The sequence below is a fragment of the Gymnoscopelus microlampas genome (assembly GCF_963454915.1).
Source record: "Gymnoscopelus microlampas genome assembly, chromosome: 11".
Lineage (NCBI taxonomy): Eukaryota > Metazoa > Chordata > Actinopteri > Myctophiformes > Myctophidae > Gymnoscopelus > Gymnoscopelus microlampas.
In genome coordinates this window covers 52,716,113-52,739,569 of record NC_139948.1, presented here as the reverse complement: position 1 = coordinate 52,739,569, position 23,457 = coordinate 52,716,113, and the positions used below count along the sequence as shown (strand labels likewise).

Here is a 23,457-nt window from a genome sequence, read left to right as displayed (position 1 = left end):
GCTAAAGCGTCGGTTCTCAAAGTGGGGTCCGGGGACCCCCAGGGGTACTTGAGGGGGTTCCAGGGGGTCCCCAGCTAAATGATGGATATTAGATATTAGATGTTGAATTAACATTGATTTTACAATATAAATTGGGGTTCCAGGGATAGAAATGCCATTAAATGGGAGTCCGTAGCCCTAATGCATGTCAAACCGGAGGTCCTTGAAATTAAAATAGTTGAGAATCACTGCTAGAGAGCCGTAAAAATCTTCTCTTATGGGGGTCCCTGGCATATCTTTTCGAATGGGGGTCCGCGGTCTAATAAGTGTCAATTTAGGGGTCCTTGACATGAAAAAGTTTGAGAACCACTGAGCTAAAGAGTTCTAAAAATAGAAAAGCCACGTAAGGAAGGAAGTGGTCGAGCCTTCTCTCCATTCAATAACTTGACTTTATATGCTGTAGCACCTTTTCAGAAACACAAGGACGCTACAATGTATCCTAGCACTGCTCTATTAATGTATCTCTATAGTGTTAATGAACTGCTAATCAATGTAGCCATACTGTAGTGTTAATGAACTGCTAATCAATGTAGCCATACTGTAGTGTTAATGAACTGCTCCGTTCACATAGCTGTGGAGAAGACATTCATTCAGTTCAGTAGATCAACCTCGTGGAAGGAGTAACCAGTATCCTACATCAGAGACACAGTGAGAGAGCAGACGTTCATATTTACTGATTATATTTTCTACACCACCACTGTGTGTGTGTGTGTGTGTGTGTGTGTGTGTGTGTGTGTGTGTGTGTGTGTGTGTGTGTGTGTGTGTGTTGTCATGCGCCCTGCTAACAATAACAGGAAATAAGCCCAGAGCACAAGTGTGTGTGTGTCAAAAATCAGGCCAAGTTTACATGATGTGTCACTGTTTAGTGTCTGTTTATAACGACTATAACAATGGTATTGTTGTATTGTGTTGTTGTATTGTGTGTGTGCTCGCTTGTGCATGCATGTGAGACAGACAAATCAACAGACCATTGTTAACAGACAGATTGTGTGTGTGTGTGTGTGTGTGTGTGTGTGTGTGTGTGTGTGTGTGTGTGTGTGTGTGTGTGTGTGTGTGACATCTTCTCTTCTGGTCACATGATCATTCTGTTCTTCCTCTTCCTGAATCGTTCACGTCATCACCTGTCTGTCTGTCTGTCTGTCTGTCTATTTAACTTGTCTGTCTGTCTGTCTGTCTGTGTGTCTGTCTAACTTGTCTGTCTGTCTGTCTGTCTATTTAACTTGTCTGTCTGTCTGTGTGTCTGTCTAACTTGTCTGTCTGTCTGTCTGTCTGTCTGTCTGTCTGTCTGTCTGTCTAACTTGTCTGTCTGTCTGTGTGTCTGTCTGTCTCTTGAACCCCACAATGATCATCATGTGAGTTAATCCGGGGGTCCCCGGCTGGGGACCATTGATTCCCTGGGGGTCCTGGGGGACTGAAGCCAGTCTAGTCCAGTCTGCAGGAAGATGATGTTTTATTTTTAGAACGCTCTCCTTCTGCTCTGGGTTTATCTGAACACACGTCAGCCTGGACTGTCATTTGTGTCATTTTAACATTTCTTTGGCTATTCAAAAATAGCAGATCTACAAGCTCATAGCGCAGCACTTGACGCTCGTTGACGCTCGTTAATGTTATATACATCAAGGCAATTATGCACTCATTTTCGTAATTGGAGAATTTTCCTTTTGGTCCTAAAAAACGCTGCTTATCAATTAATCGATTAATCGATCGATAAGGTTATCAATTAATGAATTAATCGATAATTTGCATCCCTAGTTAACAACCACATTGACTAAATTGGGGAGAAAAAAGGGTAAAAAAGAATTGGCTACTAAAAAACTAAAAAAAGACTGGACTGGACTCCCCTCCTGTGTGTGTGTGTGTGTGTGTGTGTGTGTGTGTGTGTGTGTGTGTGTGTGTGTGTGTGTGTGTGTGTGTGTGTGTGTGTGTGTGTGTGTGTGTGTGTGTGTGTGTGTGTGTGTGTGTGTGTGTGTGTGTGTGTGTGTGTGTGTGTGTGTGTGTGTGTGTGTGTGTGTGTCGGTCGGCCAGGTTGTTGCTCAATCAGTTACATTAAAACATGCAGGAACTCAACAAAGTCCTCATGGAATTCGGTCGTAACATTCCTTCAGGAGATAAAGGCCAACGAGGGCCATGAGTCCCCAAAATGGAGCGTTTGTCCCTCGTCCCGCCTGAACACAACAATGTCCTCTATTCAATGATATGAGAGAGAGAGAGAGATAGAGAGAGGGAGAGGGAGAGAGAGAGGGAGAGGGAGAGGAAGAGAAAGAGGGAGATAGAGGGAGAGGAAGAGAGAGAGAGGGAGGGCGTTGTAAGCTTGTAGATCTGCTATTTTTGGAAAATGTTTGAGATTGTATGAACATTTTTCAACATGTAAACGGTTGTGATGATTGTGCAAAAATAATTGCGACTTATCTAATTGAGATTAGACGATGATGTAATAATTGTCTGGCAGAGCACTGTACTGTCTCTGCTAGAATTGGCAGCCGTCATATATGACACAGAGACAATGTTACTTATACTTATTAGGGCTGGTAAATTAATATTCCAATTTTGAATATTCCTCGAATATGGGGGAAATATGTATATTCGAATATGAAAATGTATATTATATATTTCTTTTTCTTTTATGTTTATTTGACAGGAACAATACAAAAAAACAATGTCTTATTGGATCCGAGCACTTGATCCATTGTTTTTTTTGTATTGTTCCTGTCAAATAAACGATAAAACTATATTTTTTTATTTGTTTTTAAATCGAATATCTGCCATTTAGATCGGCTATTTTTGGCAAAGAGGGAAAAAAGAGCAGACCAAGTAAACAAAAAAAGTATAATCTGAAACACAATTTTTATACAATATAGAGGGGGGGTCCCTGCTTCATCTCTCTCTCAGCTAGGGGGTCCTTGGCCTGAAAAGACCCTTGACTTACACAGTAGGTGACCAGTGATTTTGGCCAAGACTTAGACAGGGGCCATTTTTGAATTGCAGCCTCCTGAAGGTGTATCTTTAGGGCAGTTTTGAAAGTGAGTCAGGGTGGTCGAGTCAGGATTTCAGAGGCAATTTTGCGGGCTGCGGCTGAGCGGGTCAGCCGCTCTCACACGCAAAAAAAACAAACTATTTTGAACAACATGCTTGTTTATTTAGCCCATGACAATGTTGTGCTATACTGTAGACATTTAAAGCCACTTTGTGTACTTACAGAGTGCTATATAAATCCTTATCTTTTTTTTCCCACCACGGGGCGGGTTGAGCCATAGATTTATATATGGGTTTGCGGGGCGGGTTGAGCCATAGATTTATATATGGGTTCGCGGGGCGGGTTGAGGCGCGTTGGGTTCCGTGGCGGTCATGAAAAAACCCGACCCGCACATCACTAGTGAGTAGGGTTTTACACTCCTTTACTCCTTTTGGCAGGGCATTCCACATTTTTGATGAATAGCATGAGAACGAGTTCATTCCCTTTGATGAGCCAAATCTGGGTTGAACATGATTCGTGGAGCTGCCCATGTATGCCATAGAGCATTGGTTCTCAAAGTGGGGTACGGGGACCCCCAGGGGTACTTGAGGCGGTTCCAGGGGGTCCCCAGCTAAATGATGGATAGGAACCAAATGGGCCCTTATGGTTCTGTAACTCTGAGAGTGTACAAATGGAACCAAATGGACCCTAACGGGTCCATTTGGTTCCATTTGTACACTCTCACAGTTAAATTAACATTGATTTTATTACATAAATTCGGGTCCCAGAGGTATAAATGCCATTAAATGGGGCCTAATGCATGTCAAACTGGGGGTCCTTGACATTAAAATGGTTGAGAATCACTGCTAGAAAGCCGTATAAACCTTCTCTTATTGGCTTATCTTGGCTTATCTTTTCAAATGGGGGTCTGCGGGCTAATAAGTGTCAATTTGGGGGTCCTTGACATGAAAAAGTTTGAGAACCACTGCCATAGAGAGTACTGAGTGACATGCTTATTGTATCATGATGCGCCATGATTTTATGAATGTAACCTTAACTGTTCCTTTAATGTGTGTGTCCTTGTATGCTCTGCTTCATGTGGACATATGAATGAATTGTTAAAATGTGTTTCTTCATCAGACAGGAAGTGAATATCAAACGTGTCCAGAATGCTTCCATCATCATCATCATCAGTCTTCGGGTGCGTTTGATTGGTCCATCATGATGAAGACCGAACCCCCACCGGCCGCCGGGGGCAACGGCCCCCCCACCTCCACCCCCAGCCCCGCCCCCTCTGGAGGGGGGTCCAACTTGCGGAGCGCGTCTCCTCACCGGAACGCTTACGAGGCCGGCCTGGCCGCTCTCAAACAGGTACACATTATGACTGATTATAGAGGCTATGCGTGTGACATCATCGTACCCGGAAGTTATGCGGGAACACCTACTGAGTGGCAAAAAAACTACTTTCTGGCCTTGACAGCCCCCATACATCCAAACAGAAAAGTCCTATCTGACTGTATTAAACAACGTTAAACTCACCAACATGGCAGCTGTACGGAAAGTTTGAATTATCCTCTTTCTATCTGCAAAGTTTTTGTTTCATAAAAATCCACCATAGAGACATGTCATGAGATGCTTTCTGTCAATACATTACGTTCAGGTGATTATTTTTAAATGTCAGAGTTTGGGAAGCGCTCGTTTTCAATAACGAAACGTCCTGCTGCCTCCTGCATTACAGTATGTGACATTTAGAAACGGGTGGTGCACAGCAGTGTTGATTTAGTTTTTAGTCATAGTATTGAATAAAATTCCATTTAGTTTTAGTCATATTTTAGTCATTCTGAAATGTTTTTGTCTACCGTAGCTTAAGTTGACTAAATATCATAAGATTATAGTCGACTAAATCTACAGTTGATTTAGTCGACTAAAATGTATGTTGGCGGTGCCTTGATGGCGTCGTAGTGGCTGATTTTATACTTGGTTGCATGCTGAAAATAGCCGATCTACAAGCTCACACGGAAAAAATGGACAATATCATTTTTTAAATGAACACATGGTTCTCAATGACCTCATGCACACGAGCTTTGAATTTACCGTGCGGCGATGTGATGCATTTTTTTTCCAATTGAACCCAGTTCGATTCGTGCGTCTTTTCGCATGCGGTAAAAACTGATTGACTAATCGCACCCTGTCTGCAAAGGCCTTAATGCGGGTAATCAGTGTGTTGCCAGATTTTGCAAAAGAAACAAGCGGCCAGGTCTATGAAAACGAGGCCAAAAGAAGCAACTACTGTAGGCTCAGTTTTGCCACTTCGGCTATTTGAAAATAGCAGATCAACATGCTCACAATGTGTCACATTACGACACGTTGTGAGCTTGTAGATCTGCTATTTTCAAAAAGGCATTGGGAAAAAATGTACAATATTTTGAATATTTTAGAAACATTTTAACAACACAAATGAAAACATGTGGGAACCACTGGTTTAAAAAACATTAGAAAGCAAGCCCTATTGAGCAACTACACTTAAAATGAATATATAAAAGCTGTTGGCAACACTGGTAAACAGGAAACTCATTGATATAGACCATATTCACACGGCGGCCATATTGCCATTAAGTCAATGAAATGCCACCCCAGTTGCCACAGCAACGCAATGTTAAATTCCAAAATGGCCACCGTGTGAATATAGACTATGGTCACGCCTACTTGGTCACGCCCACAGTGGGCATGGCCAGGGCCACAGTGGGCGTGGCCAGGAATAAGGTGAATACCTGCTGTCAGAGTACCAGTTGTAACCGTCCCCTGTAGAACCTCTGAGGACCCCTCAGAGGTTCTACAGGGGGGGGTCCCTTGTTGAAGACCCCTGATATAAATGGATGAGTTGTATTGAAGTGTTGCTCCTCCCCCCTCCCTCCCTCTCAAACAGGCCACGGACCACCTGAACAACAAGCCCCCTCCGTCCCAGAAGCCCGCCCTGCTGCCCCGCCCCCCGGGGAGGGGCGGGCGCTACGGATCCAACGTCCACCGCATCAAGAACATGTTCCTGCAGATGCAGCGCTCGCCAGGAGAGGGCGACAAGAGCGGTAAGGATGACCCCCAAGGAGCTTTTATTTTGTAATATGAAGTCATTTCTGCTTCTCTCATTCGCTCGCTGTGACGGGGCCATCCATAGGCTAGGTAAGAGCGCCATCTGGTGGAATTTCAAAAATTCTGTGCCTTTGCAGAATTCGACGTGGCAACGCGTCCATGGCAGTCAAAGAGTTAAAGGAGTAGTTCACCCAAACAAATTATTATTTTCTATCAATTACACACGACATGAAGCCTTGAATTCATGGAGATGTTTTTGTCACATTCCTGAGCCATTACTAAGGACAATAGAAACAATAGACGTGTCCTGTGGTTGTGTTGCCATGTCCAGGTACAGAGCAGGTAAAGGTCTCTACCCAGGGTGTCCAGTCTAATAATAATATTAATAATTATTATTATTAATGTTTTACAGGTACAGAGCAGGTGAAGCTGTCCCTTCCCAGGGTCTCCAGTCTCAACGACACAGTGGACAACAGTGCGTTGCTCAAACTGGGGTCCACGGTCTCAGAGAGGGTCACTCGCTTCGACCCCCAGGCCCCCGGCGGCGTGGGAGGGGCCTCCCGAGGGGGCGGGGCCAAGTCCGCGGGACTCTCCAAGCTGCACGAGACCAGGAGGATCTTCGAACAGCGCGCCCTGCAGGTCTGGAGGACAACATGACATGACAATACACATTAATAATAAGAAATGTTATAATTTTGTATTATGCAAGAGCTGGACTCACACTATAGGATGTTTTTTTCATCTTAAACGATCTGGCAGCATCGCACACACTACAGGATAATCTGATAAGATTCTCTTATTAAATTATCTTAACCCATTATAGACTATTTATTTCTATATCTGGCAGCCGAGGACATTATACCCACAGACTGGTTGTTAGAGGGTTTCCCCACAAAGGAGCCAAAAAGGCTGGCAAAGTACTGAACGCATCTGTGTCGTTTTAGATTTGAGCTCTAACCATTACTTTTATACTTTGGATATTCAAAACTAGCAGATATACAAGCTCATAGCACGGCACCGTGCCACAAGTCCTCTCATTCACTTCATGTCTGTCTGCTTGTAGACTGTCTGCTGTTGTTTTTCAAAATTATATGTATTTGGCCGCCGACCCCCTTCTCAAAATATTCTGTTCCAGGGACCCCCCAGAAGCAAAGATTTGAGTTAAAAATGTTGGCTTTTAAAAACAATATAAATATATTAATTTGCACATTTTCTCGATTTTTCAAAAATAGCCAAAGTGTAAAATAATGCGTTTTACAGTAGCTCAAATCAAGAAGTGACACAGATGCGTTCCAGGTCTTAAAGGGTTAAGATTGGATCTTTGAACCGGGCACTCACACCAGACGATCACTGTGCCTGAGAGTCTCTCCAGATCTAGGCTGGGGGGTACGTAACGCCCCCCCGATACTGAAAATCAGCCCTATAATCTTTAACCCATTAAAACCGGGAACGCGCCTGTGTTATTTTTAGATTTATTTGGCTATTCAGCAGATATACAAGCTCATTGTGCGGCACTGAGTGCCGGCGCTATGAGCTTGTAGATCTGCTATTTCTTTTTAATCGTGAAAATTTGTGCAATTCAACAAATGTCGTCTAAATCCTAACAGTTTAAAAAACAAAATTATGTTGCTATAGCAGTGATTTTCAAACTTTTCCATGTCAAGGACCCCCAAAATGATATGTATTTTGCCCCATCTCAAAATGTTTTGTTCCAGGGACCCCCCAGAAGCAACAATTTGGGTTACACATGTTGGCTTTAAAAAGTTCAAAGATTTGCACAAATGTAAAAGATTTTTCAAAAATAGCAGCTATGAGCTTGTATATCTGCTATTTTTGAATAACCAAATAAATCTTAGAATAACACAGATGCGTTCCTGCTCTAAATGGATTAAGTGTGAGTCCAGCTTTAGTTTCAGTCAAATATTTTTTACTGGACGACAGGCATCCCACGAGTGATCATATTTACTGTTAGTATAACAGCTCTACTGTAATGTATCACTGTGCTTACAATGTCTCCAACCATCCTAACACCCTGTATGGACTATAATAACTCACTCTGTCAGAGATGTGTATATGTTGCCTAGCAACATGTTTTGTTGATGGAGTCCAGAAGGAATTATATAATGTTGGCTGAGTGGAATAAATAACATCATATCGTAGTGTTTGTGTTATCATTACAGGATCAATAGTTTATACAGTAGTAGAACCATGCTGTTTTATGCACAACTGACTGACTGACTGACTTCGAAGGAGCTTTAAAAACATACGTTTACATTCATTGCCAAAGCAAAAGTGGAACAGCAACCATTGTTAAGCTGGCATATGGTCTGGCAAGCTTCCGTCACCTGTCATAGCCGTCAATGTTATTTCGCCCGCAGACACACAATCATTTGCAACATAATAGCAATAATAGGAATACCACGATAATAACGCAATGAACCAGCAACACAGATCCCACGTACCAAGTGACAAGTGCTTTTCCCAAGCTGAAATCTGCACTTAAACTGCAAGGCTGCATGGCTGTGTTGTTCAACACATACACAGCTTAACGTCAGGAAAGTTATACGACTCACCCGACCAGGTGGTGTCAATAATACTAATCACCGTAATCGTAACAAAATTCAGAATCACAGCGCTGCCTGTTTCGGATTCCGCACGTTAAAGTATATGAATTTTCTCATAGACTTATAATGTATCAGAGGGCAATACATCTCCCAACCGCTAGGGTCGTGCAGTTGAAAACATATGGAGAAAATGCGGGGGAAATAGCCACTGATCGGATAAAAATGTTTTTTATTGAACAATACGGATGATACGGGTACTTCTGAGAGCCCGTACATAAATGTAACATCTGTGGACATGGGATAAGCACTTTATATTTGATGTCATGCACATTTTTCCAGTGCACAGCCTACTGCAGGCCTTGTTGACTAGATTTAGAAGAGATTTTGAAGCTCTTGCTCCTGAAATGATCGATTATTTTATTTTAAGGGAAAAAACATAATCTAACATGCAAGTCAATGGGTGACAAGCAGTGTACAGTATTTCTATGTACCCAAGTACTCTGTGTGGACAGTGTAGGAATATACACAATGTCACTCACTCACTCACTCACTCACTCACTCACTCACTCACTCACTCACTCACTCACTCACTCACTCACTCACTCACTCACTCATCACTCGTATATCTGTCTGTCTGTCTGTCTGTCTGTCTGTCTGTCTGTCTGTCTCTCTCCCTGACTGACTGTCTCTCTCCCTGACTGACTGTCTGTCTGCTCGTGCCTGTCTGTGTGCTCCAGGAGAAGCAGGCGGCCAACAACCGCATCCTGTTGAAGAAGGAACGCGCCTCCGGCTTCCAAGATGGCCGCCTGGACGTGGTGGCGCGTTTCAACGGCTCCACCGAGGCCCTGGACCGCCTGGACGACCCCCCCGACCCGCCCCCCCCTTCCTCTGGGGATCACCTGGACCACCTGGAACCCCTTCCCCTCCTCACCCCCGGGGGTCTGGAACTCCCCCTCTCCTCCTCCGGGGGCCTTGAAGCCCCCCTGCCCTCCTCTGGGGGGTCCGGGGAGGCCGTCAGTCCCACCGTGCAGCAGCTGAGCGCCGTGTTCGAGAGGAAGGACACCAAGGAGGGCTCCGACTCGCCTCTGCCCAGAGCAGAGAGCCCCCCCACGCCCCCCCCGTCCAGACCCTCCAAACCCCCCCTACCACCTCCACTGGAGACCAAGGTGTGTGTGTGTGTGTGTGAGAGAGAGAGAGAGAGAGAGAGAATCTTTTGGTTTAGGTTCTCAACCAGTGGTCCGGGGACCACCAGTGGTCCTTGAGAGGGTTTCAGATGGTCCTCAGCTAAATGATGGAGAGTTGGTAACCAAATGAACCCTTATTAGATCTTTAACTCTTGAGAGTGTAAAATGAAACCAAGAAACCCAGATTTGCTGTGACAGCCTGAGAGTTCAAACTGGGGTATTTTTGGGGATAGAAGAGAGGTAGGGGAGACCAAAAACACACAAAAAAGAAGAAACAGTTAAAATTCATGGTGTAGACCCTTTAACTCTTGAGAGTGTAAAATGAAACCAAATGGATCTTTAACTCTTGAGAGTGTAAGATGAAACCAAATGGACCCTTATTAGATCTTTAACTCTTGAGAGTGTAAAATGAAACCAAATGGACCCTTATTAGATCTTTAACTCTCGAGAGTGTAAAATGAAACCAAATGGACCCTCACGGGTCCATTTGGTTTCATTTTACGCTCTCAAGAGTTAAATTATTGTTAAACTTCTGCATTACTTAATTTACAAGAAGTCTTACACAATAAGATAATGTGTAAGAATTGCTATTTTGATCAACGTTTGCCTGTTGTCTCTCCTATGGAACCAACATCAATACAACATGGATGGAATTGTGGACAAAATCTTATTCAACGATAAGTTTTGGGTCTGAGAGTCTAAACCTCATCAAACTCATCAAAGGCCCAATAAATAATGAACCTTAATATGAAAAGGGTTGAAAACCACTGGTTTAGGAGAATCCTTTAGAGACAATGTGGAAAGACTTGACAGATGAAAGTCTAATTTAAAAGGTGCTTCAAGTGACCTGTCTCTCCAGCTCCTTTAATAAACAGCGAATATATTTTCAGGTGGGATACAAACGTCATCCAATCAGGAGAGAGTACCCCACACACATCGTTTATAAGCTTGTGTTCCACTTTTGTCTGCTCCTTTATTTGTGTCATCACTTACAATTTCACTTCCTGTATCCTGATCTCTCTCCTGATTGGATAAAATTGTATCCTGACCTGAAAATGCATTTTCTGTTTATTAAAGAGCTGGAGAGACATGGAGACTCCTGTTACTGAACAAACACTCTATAGTAATGATTACTATCACAATATAGAGCTATTTGACACTTATTTTAACAAAATAATATCACTTACACCCTCTTTAAAAGAAAAACAATGTCTCTCTATCTGTCTGTCTGTCTGTGTCTCTCTCTCTCTCTCTCTCTCTCTCTCTCTCTCTCTCTCTCTCTCTCAGATGAGGGCGGGGCCTCCAGGTAAAGCAGAGGACGGGGGCGTGTCTCAGGGTTCCGAGAGGGAGGAGCTCCCTGCATCACAGAGGAGCAGAGCGGACCCGCCCACAGCTCAACCCACCAATCAGAGCCCGCCGGCCGGCCGGGAGGCGGAGCCTCGACCCGGCAGCGGCGGCGGCGAGGGGGCGGAGCCTGCGGCGTCCCGCCTGGTGCAGGCCGACGTCCACGCCCCCCTGGAGAACCACGCCCCCCTGGAGAACGGAGAGAGAGAAACTCCTCCCACCACCGCCCAGGAGGCGGAGCCAGAGAGGAAGGGAGAGGAGGAGGAGGAAGGTAGGGATGATCTTAATTATGGTACAAACCGTACCCTGGGCCAGTTCCAACCCGCTCCCTTACTGACTCGCTGATTGAGGCTCCGTTTAGACCACAACGCTCTCTAGAGAAAACGGCAAAATAAAACATCAGAGGGGGGGGGGGGGGGGCACGGTGGAGCAGTCGGCAGCGCTGTCGCCTCACAGCTAGAAGGTCCTGGGTTCGATTGCCGCCGGGGACGCTGTGAGTGCTGTTCTCTCCTCCGCGGCATCAGTGCCCACACCCTAGGTGGCCGGTGGGGTTGGTGAAAGGGCCTTTCTGTGTGGAGTTTGCATGTTCTCCCCGTGTCTCCTACGGTAGTTAATACCCTCACAAAAACATGTAGTAATCCTGGTCACTATACTGCCTCCCCCTGGTCAGCCGGGGCGCCTGATGGAGGGGAAAGGAACTGGTTGGAATAACGTGTTCCTTCCACGCGCTACGTCCATCCGGGGAAACTCCCCCCTGTCAGGTGACAAGAAGCGGCCTGCTAGCTCTCATGCATTGAAGGAGGCATGAGCTCGGCTCTGGGCTCCCTAGGCTGGCAGAGGGAGTGTAGCGCCCAGGATTACTTAGACAATTGGCACTGGGTGAAAAAAATGGGGTTACGATTTTGCAACCCCAGTTGAAACCGCAACAAAGTGAAAACCCCTTCCAGAGTGGAAATCTTTGAAAACGCTGCGCCTCGCGTCTCCGTGTAAACATGCGGCAACAGTGGTTCTACGGCTCTGGTGCAGCGCCGTAGAACCACTGTTGCCAGATTTTATGAGAGAAATAAGCAGCCAGTTTAATGAAAACAAGACCAAAAGAAGCGACAAGGCTACATGAGGATTTTTTTTTTTTACCTATACGGTACATTGTCTAATTGAAAATAGACGCTCACAACGTGTCACATCCGCGACGCGTTGAGAGCTTGTAGATCGTCTATTTTCCAAAAAATATTGAAAAGAAAAGGTGAAATAATATTTGGAATATTATATCTTTTTTTTTTATTCAGATGGGGGACTGTGGAGAAACACAATAATTGGACGTGCACATGTTTGAGGACTGTTTAAACAATAATATATGCAATATGGAGGAGCTCTTTATCTAGTCTTGTCCTATCTTATCTTATCTCAGTCCTAGGAGTGGAGTGGAGGATCTTAAAGTTATGTTGTGTTCAAAATGTTACAAAATGAGTAAAAGTACAAAAGTATTGGCATCATAATTTCATCATGTGTCTCGCCAGCCAATCACAGTGCTGAATAGAGTCAGCAGGGAATAGAGTCAGCGGGGGTGTCCAGGGGCCACCCATTGTGGGTGGAAGGGGTGTACAATGGGTGGCCAATCACAGTGCAGGGTTTGGGGGGGTACAATGCTTTTGGGGGGGGTACAATGGGTGGCCAATCACAGTGCAGCAAATGTCAATGTCCCAACCTCACATATAGGGGCGGCTACACCGCCCAACAAAAATCCTCAAAAGTGTACTTAAGTACAGTACTTGAGTAAATGTACTTAGTTACTTAGTTACTTCACACCACTGCTTAGGAGAGGAGTGGAGGACCTTACCTTATCTTATCTCCTGTAGGAGAGGAGGAGTTAGGAGAGGATTGGAGGAGGGAGGAGGTATCAGAAGGAGACATGGTGGACATCAGCGCCTACAGTGACTCAGCAGGGAGCCAGCTGGACGAGGAGGAGGACGAGGAGGAGGAGGAGGACGACGAAGACGAGCGGCCGTACCAACCAATCAGCAGCAGCCACGAGATCGACGGGCTGCCCGAGGAGGAGCCTCCGCCGGCCAATAGGAAGATCCAATTCAGCACGGGACCCATCAAGGTGGGTGGGTGTGGGTGTGTGTGTGTGTGTGTGTGTGTGTGTGTGTGTGTGTGTGTGTGTGCGTGCGCGTGTGCGTGTGTGTGTGTGTGTGTGTGTGTGTGTGTGTGTGTGTGTGTGTGTGTGTGTGTGTGTGCGTGTGTGTGTGTGTGTGTGTGTGCGTGTGTGTGGGGACAGTTTTCCTGGTTTAAGGTTTAAATGAGACATTTAGAGCAGAGGTCTTCAACAGGGGGTCCGGGACCCCTAGGGGGTCCTCAGAGTTACTACAGGGGGTCCGGGACCCCTAGGGGGTCCTCAGAGTTACTACAGGGGGTCCGCCAAATCTTTGTATGATATGATTTTCTCTTTAACATAATACCACTTGAACCCTTTGCATCCCTTTTCTGAGGAGAACTTTGGCCCAAAAAATAGCCGATCTACAAGCTCACAACGCCTCGCTGCGAGGCGTTGTGAGCTTGTAGATCTGCTATTTTTTGGGCCAAAGAGTTATAGGTGTGGAGGGAAAAAAAGAGCGGCAAAAGTTTATCTGAAACACACTTTTATACAATATAGAGTAGGGGGTCCCTGCTTCATCTCTCTCTCTCAGCTAGGGGGTCCTTGGCCTGAAGACCCCTAGCTGTAGAGGTCAGGTTTAAGGTTTAGAATTAGGGTTGTGCCTGTTGTCTCTATTTAGTCACATGACGTGCACTGAAGACAGCCGATCTACAAGCTCACAACGCGTCGCTGTGTGTGTGAGGCGCATTGTGAGCTCTGCTGTTTTGGTCTTCAGGGTTATAGGGCTGAAAATGGCTGATGGAAAATAAGCCACCTCCGATGTAGCGGTGTAGGGGTGTGCCGATACACTAATTTCACCAAACGATACGATACGATATTTGGCTCACAACTTCGATACGATATCGATACGATACGATACGCACTTTTTTTATTATGAAAATATATGGGGGAGGAAAAAAGTAAATGCAAACAAATAATTCTGTTTTTGCATTATTCAGACATTATGCAAACTTGTAGCTTTTCAGCTACAATAGCCGTTTTGAATCCAAATAGGGCAATAGTGTGACACCTGACCCGAAAAAACAACAACATGTTGTCACCCTTTTCACCTCGGGGCTGTTTACATGCCTGATTATAATGATTGTAAAATAAAAAATAAAATAAAAAATGTTGAAAAACTATATTTTTTTCCCCCAAAACGATACATATCGTCACGAAAACGTATCGCGATATATCGTGGGACGATATATCGGCACACCCCTAAGAGGTAGTTATGTTATTAGTTAATCAAGTATCATGTATGACACTTGTTGACCACCTGAACGCCACGCAAACATCCTTCAGTTCATCTTAACAAATTGGGTGCCCGAATTTTATGATAACAGATTACGCTCGGTGCCAGAAATCTCACCGCTGCGCTGTGCTGTGCTGTTTAAAGCTGTAGACTCCACGACGAGAAATCCATGAAAAACAATGCGTGTGTGTAGGGTGCGCTGAGATGGTCCTGTGGCTAAAGCCTGGAACAACAGCGTGTCTCACGCGAGTCACCATGGCGGAGCGATCGCGCATCGAGAACGACTCGTTTTGCCCACTGTAAAAAGTTAAGGAGATACAGAGGTTTTTAGCCAGGAGATAGAATGGAAGCGGATGGAGGCCAGATTTTTTTGCACGGTGATCCATCTGTCCCTTACTTCTTAGAGTGTTCATGGCTGATTCCAGGGCTGCGCTAGCCCCCCCCCCCCGCTTGTGGAAAAAAACAAAATAAACAAAAAGGTAAATAAAACGTATATTTACGTCTTTTTGGCTTTTTGGCACTCCACGGGTGTATTTGCAAAACCGTAATATTACGGTTTTGGCACTCAATGTGTTAACATCTGATGAAGATGAAAATGTGTGTCCGGTTCCCCATGTAGGACAGCAGATAGGATGTATGATAATCCATAAAGGATGCATTTACATCGCCCTCTGTGATCAATACAGCTCTGATCCAATCATAATCCATATCAGATTCCAGCTTTATCATCACTTTGATTTTTATTTCAACTCCGCAACGGTGAGCAAGTAGTTCAGTAGAATCTATATGTGTGTGTGTGTGTGTGTGTAATATCCTGCCATAGTTTATTAGCGTACTGTGAGGTCGCTGCTAACTACATTTTTATTCTATATTTGTAAAAAAAATGGTCTCATCTACACACGAGAGCAATACTTTATTTACAAACCTTTCCACTGACATTCCATACAGTAGCAGGAGAGACTTACTGTAGCTTACAGCTTTGGCATCGCCATGTGAAGCGTCGACAGCTTGTAGATCTGCCCTTTTTGATGAGTGACACCATCGTACTACGCACTATAACGCTTTAAGTCTTCATGTTGCGTTTTGCACACGGCCCTTCAACCAACGCACGCCTTTTATGGTGTTAAACGGGGGGCGTGGAACACTACGAGCGATGCACGCAACGCATTGGAACGTTCATCTGATTCATGACCAGGTAGAACTCATCATTAGAAGTAGTAAAATGTCATGTCCTTGTAACCTACAGTACCAAGGGTGCCCATACTGTGGCTGCCTCGGGGCTAAAGCAGCCAGGAGAACTGACCAGCACCCATCACAAACTCATCACAAAAAAAGAAAAAGAAAAACCAAATGAACCAAATGAACCGCATTAACCCATTGAGACCTGAAGCCGATTCTACATGTCTCCTAAATCTCAACAGTTTTCTGAAAAAACGTATAATATGTCAATAATTTATTTGTATATTTAAAGTATTTAATATTAAGTTTATTTGTCATATCTGCCCTGTGAAATGTGTCTATTACGAAGAGGCAAAAGAGAAATGTATTCTTTATTCATACGTTCAATGGCCAAACACACAATGAAATTGTTATTCTCAATTATTTAAGTCACAAATAGATCGTCATCTCAAATCTGTAATCTCGGGGCTTCCGGACTCCCAGGCGGGCTCTCTAAGCCATTGGTTCTCAAAGTGGGGTCCGGGGACCCCCATGGGTCCTTGAGGGAGTTCCAGGGGGTCCCCAGTGAAATGATAGATGGTTAGGAACAAAATGGACTCTAATGGGTCTGTAACTCTGAGAGTTAAATTAACAGTGATTTTACAACATAAATTGGGGTCCCAGAGAAAGAAATGCCATTAAATGGGGGTCTGTAGCCTCTAATGCGTGTCAAACTGGGGGTCCTTGAAATTAAAACGGTTGAGAATCGCTGCTAGAGCCGTAGAAATCTTCTCTTATGGGGGTCCCTGGCATATCTTTTCAAATGGGGGTCCGGATGGATGTATTTAGGACTTCTATACGGCCGTGTGGGCTTAAAGGACAACTTTGGTTTTTTACAACCAATGTTTATGTTTTAGATTGTAATTAAAGTAAATAAAAGATGAGTGTTAAAAAATTTAAATTTACTGCTTTCTATAGTTTTAGCAATTTTCACAATCTTTTTTACAGTGTTTTCACAGTGGGCGGGGGCATTCTGTCCGGTGGCTAAATATGCATTTTTTTAACACATTAACCCGGCATTTTCTTTATTATTATTTACAGTAGCTCTTCTAGCCCCCAATAACTCACATCGGGCCATCTCAGACAGCCGGACCTTTTTTATTGTGTAAAAAAGGCATATTTAGCCACCGGACAGAATGCCCCCGCCCACTGTAAAAAATATTGCAAAAAATGCTAAAACTATAGAAAGCAGTAAATGAAAAAAAAATTACACTCATCATTTATTTACTTTAATTACAAGCTAAAATATAAACCTTGGTTGTAAAAAACCAAAGTTGTCCTTTAAGGAACAGGGCTGTTAGTTGATGGAAGAGAGAGAGGGCAGATATTAGGCTTCTTTGTCTTCAGACAGACACTCTGAACTAGCCTGGTTCCAGACGAATCTGCCTTTACAAAATTGCATGCACTTTAGCCCTTGGCAGATTGTGTGTCGTGTGATATTGTCTGGCTACGCGAGGCTAACTCTGAACCTCTCTCTGGTTATCTATGGACTGACAAAAGGTTTTGTGACTTTCAGTTAATTTTGTGCGTTTTATTTTCTCCATTTCGTCCCAAATGTAATGGTTGTCAGTTCCCTGCATGTGTACTGAGGTCTCTCTCTCTCGCTCTCTCTTTCGCTTTCTCTCTCTCTCTCTCTCTCTGTGAGTCACCTGACTGACACAGTGACACAGTGACACATTCACGTTACACTTCCACTGTTGGTCTGTTTCACACCACAAGACCTAGAGAGGTGTGTGTGTGTGTGTGTGTGTGTGTGTGTGTGTGTGTGTGTGTGTGTGTGTGTGAGAGTTATGGTCAGCATTTATCTGTTGGACTCACTCAGGTCTTTAGGGAGAGAGAGCAATGAGGAGAGAATGGAGAGAGAGAAAGATTATCGCGCACGTGCGCGCGCACTTTAAGCTGCATCAGCAGGAAGAACTGTGGTGAAATCAAAGAGCTGAAATTCCCCTGTGTGTGTGTGTGTGTGTGTGTGTGTGTGTGTGTGTGTGTGTGTGTGTGTGTGTGTGTGTGTGTGTGTGTGTGTGTGTGTGTGTGTGTGTGTGTGTGTGTGTGTGTGTGTGTGTGTGCAACCTAACAAACAGCAGTAACAAGTGTGTGTGTGTGTTTTTGCCTTTTCCCCCATTTTCTTCCCAAAGTAGTCGTTCTACCATTGAATGAATGGTCACATTGTGTGTGTTGTCACTGCTGTCCTGTCCTACTGACTCACCTGTAGAGAAAGAGGAGGTTTCACACACACACTGGCCCTCATTTATCAACGCGGTGCAGCCCAAATAATGTGCGTACGGCGAGATCACGGCACCTTTCGGCATTTATCAATATATCCTGACGTGGGCTTCACCCTACGGTACGCTGAGATCTCACGTCTGGTCGGGACCAGTTGTTGACGTTGGCTGCGCCCGTTTATTCCATTCTAGACCTGCGGAGCAGCATTGTCTGACTGTCTGACAAGCATCTGGACACATAATCCACTCCTAAATCTGTATGTCTACACTAATAAATAATCCCTGTGAAAATATAACATTTTATAAAGTAATTTAAACAAACTGCTTTAACAGTCATTCAGATAAGATTGTAGATCTGTCTGTATTGAAAATAGCAGATCTACAAGCTCACAAGCCAGCGACGCGTTGTGAGCTTGTAGATCTGCTGTTTTCAAAATATACGGGCGCTTTCTGCGAGAGCACTCTTCTGCGAGAGCACCGGTCTAACAGGCGGCGCTGCTGTTATATTTTCAAACGTATTCCATTCAGGCTGATGTGATTGGTGTCATAATATGTCATTCATGTAGGCTACAAGCCTACGTGACAAAGATACGCTACGGTAGGGATTAGATGAAAAACACAGAGGCGGGCGTGTAGAGAGAGAGAGAGAGAGGGGGGCGTGTGCGTGTGTGTCGAGCGAGGGAAACGCTTTCTTATTGGCTTTTCATGATGTCTTCTTTGGTCGTATTCTGGTTCTTCAATCTTCATGTCGTAAAATCGGGGCGTTTTGAGAATATTGACTTCGACGTTGGTGTACGGCCGAATATACTGGATGGAAAAATATACGCCGGTTTATACGCTGCGTTGATAAATGAGGGCCAATGTGTGAATAACCACTGCTGTAGCCTCTACCTACCACAGTGGTTCTCAAAGTTTTTCATGTCAAGGACCCCCAAAATGTATTTGGCTGAGACCCCCCCCATCTCAAAATATTTTGTGAAATAAAAATAGCAGATCTACAAGCTCATAACGTGGCACCAAGTGCCGTGCTATAGCTTGTAGATCTGCTAAAATCTTGAAAATGTTTGCAAATCTTTCAAATCTTTTTTTTTTTTTTTTGCGTTTTTTTACGTTTTTTTTAAACACAAATCTTTGCTTCTGGGGGGGGGGGGAGCACCACTGATATAGCAACATACAACATAAAATGTTGTTCCAGGGACCCCCCAGAAGCAAAGATTTGAGGCAAAAAAATGTAAAACAGCACAATTACATTTAAAATACCTAACAGGTCTAAAACGTCTAACAGGTCCGTTCATGAAAGTCATTGCGGACTTGTTTCCAATGAGGGCCTTGGTATTCAATTCATAGACATATATAGTGGCACCACAGTTCATATAATCAAAGATTTGCATAAAAAACACAATTTTTCAAAAGAAAATGCAGAAATGCAGCCAAAGGAATCTAAAATGTTTTCTTTGCTGTTGTAACATTACAAGATAAATGGTGTTCTGTCACACACACACACACACACACACACACACACACACACACACACACACACACACACACACACACACACACACACACACACACACACACACACACACACACACACACACACACACACACACACACACACACACACACACACACACACACACACACACACGCAGTAGAACTTTTGTTGGGGGGGAGAGGGAGGAAGAGACAGAGAGAGAGAGAGAGAGGTGAGGAGTTATGGTAGCATGCTACAGTAGCTGTTTCCTACTCTACAGTGTGGATTAGCTTCTATGTCTATTTATGTCTACTGACTGGAGGCTAATCTACCTACAGTATAGCTAACATACAGTACACACACACACACACACACACACACACACACACACACACACACACACACAGTTCTCCTTAACGCTGTGGTACTTTCGAGCCGTTGCCTGCACACCCCCGGTAGCGCAGGCTGTGTTAGTCTCTTGTCTTTGGTAAAAAAATGTAATACACTTTAGCTACTCACCAAAACAAAGACGGTTTTAAGCTGTTGAAAGCCTAGGCTACTTTACTTAGTGGGAACACTCAGGGCCCCCCACCTCATGTCTAAAATACACCTTTTTGGCCATAAAAAAATATTTCACCGGGAGGAAAAAAATAGAACAATTCCAGTGATCCAGTGATCTGTCAATCAATCTGTAGAAGACGAAGTGGAGTAACTAAAACATTTTTTCCTTCCGGTGAAATATTTTCTTTTCGGGCCAAAAATCATATTTTAGACGAGGTGGGGGGCTCCGAGTGTAAAGGTTCCCACTAAGGAAAGTAGCTTTCATCAGGGCAGGAATCCATCAACAATAACAATGATGTTTAAGTCCACGGAAATAATGAATTTAACTTCAAGGTTAAGGATGATTACAATTTTTATATAGTACAAGAATAGTATAACTATCAATTAAATACAACCCATTTATTTAACAAGTCATATTGGTCTCAGTATCTGTCAGGTTCAGCCCTGGACTTCACTGACTGAAGTACTTTCCCCACAAGTTATTTTCATACAAATGTGATTGAACTTTCACTAATTAAGACTTCCAGAGTTGTATTAACCCATTGAGACCTGAAGCCGATTCTACATGTCTCCTAAATCTCAACAGTTTTCTGAAAAACGTATGTTTCTATATCAGTGGTGCTCAATCTTTTTCATGTCAAGGACCCCCAAAATTATATGTATTTGGCCACGGACCCCCATCAAAATATTTTGTTCCAGGGACCCCCCAGAAGCAAAGATTTGAGTTAAAAATGTTTGCTTTAAAAATATATATATTCAAAGATTTGCACACATTTTCACAATTTTTCAAAAATAGCAGATCTACAAGCTCATAGCGCGGCACTCGGTGCCGCGCTATGAGCTTGTATATCTGCTATTTTTGAATAGCCCAAAGTGTAAAATAATGCTTTTTAGCTCAAATCTAAAAATGAGACAGTTCCAGGTCTCAATGTATTCAAAAAGTGACGTTGAGTGCCAGAGATCTCACCGTTTGTAACGCTGCGCTGTTTACAGCTGCAGACTCCACGACAAGCACCCCATTGTAAACAATACATGCGTGCACGATGGAGGACGGTCCTGGCTAACGCCTGGAACAATAACATCTCTCGCGCGAGTCACCACGGCGGAGTGATCGCGGATTGAAAATGAGTGTTTTTTTCTGTAAAAAGTTAAGGAAATATGGAGTTTTTTTGCAAGGAGATTGGGAGTGGACGGGAGCCAGTTTTTTTGGGCACGGTGATCCATCTGTCCCTTCCTTCTCAGAGTCACCGTGGGTGATTCCAGAGCTGCGCACACGTGTTACTCTCTCTACTGCGACTCTCTCCAGAGCAGTGGTTCTCAAACTTTTTCACGTCAAGGACCCCCAAATTGACACTTATTAGCCCGCGGACCCCCATTTGAAAAAATATGCCAGGGACTAAAGAGAAGATTTTTATGGCTCTCTAGCCGTCTCAACCATTTTAATTTCAAGGACCCCCAGTTTGACATGCATTAGGGCTACGGACCCCCATTTAATGGCATTTCTATCTCTGGGACCCCAATTCATATTGTAAAATCAATGTTAAGTTAACTCTGAGAGTGTACAAATGGAACCAAATGGACCCGTTAGGGTCCATTTGGTTCCATTTGTACACTCTCGGAGTTACAGACCCATAAGGGTCCATTTGGTTCCTGTCCATCATTTAGCTGGGGACCCCCTGGAACCCCCTCAAGTACCCCTGGGGGTCCCCGGACCCCACTTTGAGAACCAACGCTCTAGAGGAAGTACAAACACACATCATGTTGTCACGTTTCACATTTCACATTCCTAAGGCAATAATCTGATGACCGGCGCGCGTCTCCGGTAGGAGACACAACGTGTCAACTTTGAGTCTCCTACCGGAGACATTAGCATCTTTCCGCCGGTCATCAAATGACTGGCTCAGTGACAAAAACTAAAAAGATATCCATGAATTCTAGGCTTCATGGGGTGTGTAATTGATAGAAATGAAGTCCTTTTTGGGGTGAACTATCCCTTTTAAGCCCTGGCTCATGCAGCATGATAGTCGGTGTGATTTGGGTTGAGAATCCTCTAAGACAATCATAAGATTATCCTACAGTCTGCCATTATATATCACTGGCCTCTGACCTGTGTGTGTGTGTGTGTGTGTGTGTGTGTGTGTGTGTGTGTGTGTGTGTGTGTGTGCGTGCGTGTGCAGGTGTTCAGTACGTACTCTAACGAGGACTACGACCGGCGCAACGAGGACGTTGACCCCATGGCCGCCTCGGCCGAGTACGAGCTGGAGAAGAGAGTGGAGCGACTGGACCTGTTCCCTGTGGAGCTGGAGAAAGGTACACACACACACACACACACACACACACACACACACACACACACACACACACACACACACACACACACACACACAATTGTTTTAGTGAGGACTTAAACATTTGCATTTTTAACCTAAAGCCTAACATTGTTTGGTAGATAGACACCTTTATTATCCTGCAGGGGAAATTCAGTCGCCCAGAGGTGGCACAGCAGTTAAGGTTACAGAGTTACAGGTAAAGAGTGAGGAAAATAAAAAAGGGCTGTCGTGAACAGCAAGGCAAAAAAGGAAACAAGTAGCATCAAAAATACAGAGCAACGGTATACATAATTAAACAACGAAAAATGTTCGTCCACTACCTTTTTTCACTGACGAAAACGAAATAAAAACTAAGCTACAATGAATAAAAGTAAGACTAAATATATTGACATATATTGGCCTCGTCAACAAATAAGAACTAGACTAAAATGTTAGTGAGGGATCTAGTGGAGAAGAGATCTAGTAGAACTAAAAGACAAGTCATTTTATGTTTGGCTGCGCTCGGGGGTTGCTCTGAAAATTGCAGCTGCGACGCGTTGTGAGCTTGTAGATCAGCTGTTTTCAGCATGCAACCAAGTGTAAAATCAGCCATTACGACGCCATCAAGGCACCGCCACCATACATTTTAGTCAACTAAATCAACTGTAGATTTAGTCGACTATAATCGTATGATATTTAGTCGACTAAAAGTAGACAAAAACTAAAACATTTCAGATGATAAAATATGACTAAAACTAAATGGAATTTTATTCAAAAGACTATGACTAAGACTAAATCAGATCTACAAGCTCACAGCTCGTCACTTCGTGCTGCGCTGCGAGCTTGTACATCTGCTATTTTTTTATTATTTTGAATTTCTTTAACATAAATCTTCTCTTCTAGAGGTCCCTAGCACAGAATATTTTCAGATGGGAGTCCGCGGTGAGATACAAATCAATTTGTGGGTCCTTGGCATGAAAAAGTTTGTCTTACAGTGTCTCACCGTATCCTGTCATAAAACTAATAGTGTCCATTACAATGCAATGCCAATCAAAACAAGCGTCCGTATTATAGATAGCAGATCTACAAGTTCACAATTAGATTGGCTATTTT

The 23,457-nt window shown here is 44.0% G+C and overlaps 1 protein-coding gene across 4 annotated transcripts in view; it reads left to right on the top strand.

Annotated features, from left to right (window-relative positions):
- ppp1r9ba (protein phosphatase 1, regulatory subunit 9Ba) overlaps positions 1 to 23,457 on the top strand; it is a 52,687-nt gene that overhangs the window by 5,036 nt on the left and 24,194 nt on the right. For 3 of the 4 annotated variants that reach the window (XM_084072481.1, XM_084072478.1, XM_084072480.1), the window contains exons 2-8: positions 4,133 to 4,363; positions 5,919 to 6,075; positions 6,492 to 6,718; positions 9,381 to 9,809; positions 11,115 to 11,442; positions 13,028 to 13,275; positions 22,213 to 22,345. In XM_084072481.1, coding sequence (XP_083928607.1) covers positions 4,214 to 4,363; positions 5,919 to 6,075; positions 6,492 to 6,718; positions 9,381 to 9,809; positions 11,115 to 11,442; positions 13,028 to 13,275; positions 22,213 to 22,345 — 1,672 coding nt within the window. In that variant the 5' untranslated portion in view covers positions 4,133 to 4,213. The remainder of the gene's footprint in view (positions 1 to 4,132; positions 4,364 to 5,918; positions 6,076 to 6,491; positions 6,719 to 9,380; positions 9,810 to 11,114; positions 11,443 to 13,027; positions 13,276 to 22,212; positions 22,346 to 23,457) is intronic. The other variant, XM_084072479.1, reaches the window with a different exon arrangement.